This window comes from Zingiber officinale, unplaced genomic scaffold, assembly GCF_018446385.1.
Source record: "Zingiber officinale cultivar Zhangliang unplaced genomic scaffold, Zo_v1.1 ctg133, whole genome shotgun sequence".
NCBI lineage: Eukaryota > Viridiplantae > Streptophyta > Magnoliopsida > Zingiberales > Zingiberaceae > Zingiber > Zingiber officinale.
This window is the reverse complement of record NW_024589829.1, coordinates 139,149-142,758: the sequence shown is the minus strand read 5'-3', so window position 1 is coordinate 142,758 and position 3,610 is coordinate 139,149. Positions and strand designations below refer to the sequence as shown.

General features: G+C 51.4%; 1 protein-coding gene across 1 annotated transcript; it reads right to left on the bottom strand.

Annotated features, from left to right (window-relative positions):
• Positions 1 to 1,648: 1,648 nt before the first annotated feature.
• Positions 1,649 to 3,397, bottom strand: LOC122036145 (AT-hook motif nuclear-localized protein 22-like). The gene has a single exon (XM_042595363.1). The coding sequence runs from the start codon at positions 2,942 to 2,944 to the stop codon at positions 1,955 to 1,957; it is 990 nt and encodes a 329-aa protein (XP_042451297.1). The 5' UTR covers positions 2,945 to 3,397; the 3' UTR covers positions 1,649 to 1,954.
• Positions 3,398 to 3,610: the final 213 nt, after the last annotated feature.

Below are 3,610 nucleotides of genomic sequence, written 5' to 3'. Positions count from 1 at the left end.
GTCTGGCTGACATGGACAGTAGGGAGGTCAAAAGTCCAGCTTACGTGGTAAAAGTCAAAGTCTCAAGGGTGGTCAAAGGAGGGGACGATTATAAGACCAGCCCTAACAGTAAGTAATAAACGGGCCCGCGGCCCAGGTACAGCTAAGGGCAAAGATTAAAGGTCTACTTACAGACCCAGCATGCAGGTCGGAACAGCCGAGCTAAGGATTAAAGGTCTGCTTACGGACCCAGCGTGTAGGTCGGGACATCCAAGCCAAGGATCAGAGGTCTACTTAGAGACCCAACGTGCAGGTCGGAATGACCGAGCCAAGGATCAGAGGTCTGCTTACAGACCCAGCGTGCAGGTCGGAACAGCCAAGCCAAGGATTAGAGGTTTGCTTACAGACCCAGCGTGCAGGTCGAGACATCCAAGCCAAAGATTAAAGGTCTGCTTATAGACCCATCGTGCAGGTCGGAACAGCCAAGCCCAGGATCAGAGGTCTGCTTACAGACCCAGCGTGCAGGTCGGAACAGCCGAGCCAAGGATCAGAGGTCTGGATACAGACCCAGGGTGCAGATCGAGATGTGCAGACCAGAGATAGCAAACAAAGTATATAAAAGCAGGGCGAGCCCAGATCTCGGAAACACAGGCTCGACGGTCAGACACTACAAGACAAATCAGCCATGGAATCGTAACTGCTTGTCAGAGAGAATAATCAAAGTGTCAGAGAATATGCCAACAGTCGGGGCTCCATACACCTTCGATTTTGCCGCCAGCCTATCAAAAAAAGTCACGTGTCAATTACCGCCAGACAAAGCCTGACAGCCGATATTCCCTGACACCCGTCAGACCCAGAAACTTCCGTTGCAGTATAAAAAGAGATGTCTTGTCCCTTATGCAGGTACGTTCACTCGTCATTTCTCACTAGTCTCTACTTTTCGTCATTTCTCTATGATTTCTGGGGAAAAAGTACCTGACTTGAGCGTTGGAGGGCCTGACCCGGGGACTTTTCCCTGGTTTATGGTCTCTAACGACTGATGGATCTGACTGAGTGTGCGCAGGGTAACAACGTCGTCGTTCTGATCATCTCTAGCCGTCAACCACCCGTGTGAACCGTTTCAGGGGGGTACCAGGTAGATTCGGCACTTCAACGACTTTCCATCAATTTTTCGCACAACAAAACTCGTCTTCATCCGATTCAACTTCCGAACGGAATCATATTATATTTCTTATTTAGCATCAATCTTAGATATCTACTTTATCTATTTTTTGTTATTCCAGATCAAATTAGATGCGAGTAAATCGGACCTAGTCAACTGTCTTGGAACTAGCCACTTGAGAAGACTGCACGTGTTGCCAATACACCTCCCCGGCTCCCCCTCCTTAAGTTACTGCCTTCCTTAATTCATCACTGGCACTGCACCTCCTCCCATTCTCCTGATCTCATCACACCTCATTCCGTTGCAGGCTCAATATGCACAAGCTAATCACTAGCTAGAAAGCATATATGAAAACTAAGGAAGATAACAATTGTAACTCCAAAAATACCATATCATGCAATGTAACTAAGTATACAGCAGGTTTAAGCTGTCTCAGATGATCATATGAATGCATCATGTTAAAAAGAGGGTGAAACACAATTATTAAGCTACAAGACTTCCCAATAGTAGACGAAAATTAAACCTTAATGGTTCATAGTTTGTAAGAGGCTTAATTTTCCAAAACGAGAGAGAGAGACGATCGAGCATTATGATCCTATGCGATCATGCAAATGACAAAACTGAGATATATATCAAATAACGAGAGAGCTAGAGAAGATTAAGTCATGCTTGAAATAGGACAGAAGAGCAAGTTAAGCCTGAACAGATCGATGAGGTATTTAATTTGATTGGCGTACGTTGTCCTTCTTAATTCCGAAAATTTGAGCAAGGAGCTAATTTGATTACCAAGTGAGAGTTATGTAATTTCCTCGATCAGTAGGGCGCGCGAGCTGCACTGCCGTCGGCGCCGCCACCGCTGCCGGTGGCCCAGCCGTAAGTGTCGGACGGCAATTGCATGGTGTTGAGAAGATTCGGAGGCAGGCCGTGGAGCAGCGCGTGGTTGGCCCCGCTGGGATCGAGCAACTGCTGCTGGTGTGGCGGCGGCGATTGGTCCACCATGCTGGGGGACCCCATCCTACCGCCGCCGGAGGCCGGAAGAGCTGCTTCCTCCTCTTCCATCGGTAGCCGCTCGTACGCCGCGTTCCCGAACGACGCCGCCATTATGATCACCGGCCCCGACGCAATGAGCGCCCCCACCACGGTGCCACCCACCACCTGCCCCTGCCCGCCCGCCAGGTAGATCGCCAGCCCGCTGGCCGCGAGCGGCGCTGGCGGCGGCAGAAACGACCCCGACATCGACAGGATCTCGAACCGGCCGTGCAGGTTCACCACCGCCCCAACGCCCGCCGTCCCGGGGTGCCGCAGCGTCACGTTAACCACCGACCCGCTCCCGCTCAGAATGCAGACTCCCCTCTGCCGGCGATGCGCGAACGCGGAAACGCTCTCCACCACGTCGCACCCGCCTGCGACCTCCATCACGTGCGACCGCAGCGCGTTGGGGCTGTCGCGTGTGATGATGATTGGCGGCTTCGGCTTGTTCTTGGAACCAGCCGGTCGTCCGCGCGGGCGGCGCAGGATCTCGCCCCCGCCTTCCCCTGCCCCTCCGGAGTTGGTGGGGACAGGCTCCTTGGAATCGCTTCCGCCATTGTTATTGCCGTCGTTATTGCTGCCCCCATCATTGATTCCCTCGTCGTGCTCCCGTTTTTTCCCGCGCTGGAGGCCCGCACCGATGCCGTCGTTATGATCTTCCTGATCAATCTTCAACTGCTGCTGTTGCTGCTGGTGAAGGTGTTGGAAATGGCGCAGAGGGTGGAAGTCCCGGGCATGAAACGGAGGAGGACGGTGGTGTGTGATTGGATCCATGAATTTGCACTCCTGAACTCTTTAAATTCGATTCCTTTAGGTCGTAAACCAAATTGAGACTTGCTCGAGCTCGTAATATTCAACCGCAGGAAATGGAACAGTACTGTGGCGAAACAAACAGGGAGGCTTAGAGAATAATGAAAACGAGGGCCGGCCGGTGGGGAGAAAAAATTAGCTTAAAAAAGGAAAAAGGAAGGCGGCGCCTTGTCTCCCTCCCCTTTTCCTCCCTCCTCTTCTGTACGATAACAGTACACTTTATGGCTCTCAAAAGCTGCTAAAATGGAAGCAAGCTCACCGTCCCCTTCTCCATCGTTTTAATTAGCTCCGACGCTAGCTGTTTGTTCAGCGACCTGGAGAGGAGGCGTGGGAAGGGTGGAGTTGATCAATAACGTTGCAGGACGAGGGTGGGTTAGGATTAGATTTTAGAAGCAAGTCAAAGGAAGGAAAGGAGGAAGAAATGCATGGGTGTGAATGTGATGGTGATCTCGACAGCGAAGTAGGCGGTGGATGGGCCCCACCTCTCCTTGTTATACCCATATTGTTATATTATACTATATTTCATTTCAACTTTGTTTTTTTCCTTTTAACTCCCTTGCTCTCTTCACGTTGTCGGCCTTACCCTCTCCTCCTTCCAACTCCCAGTTTCATCCTTCCCCTCTCCTCTCC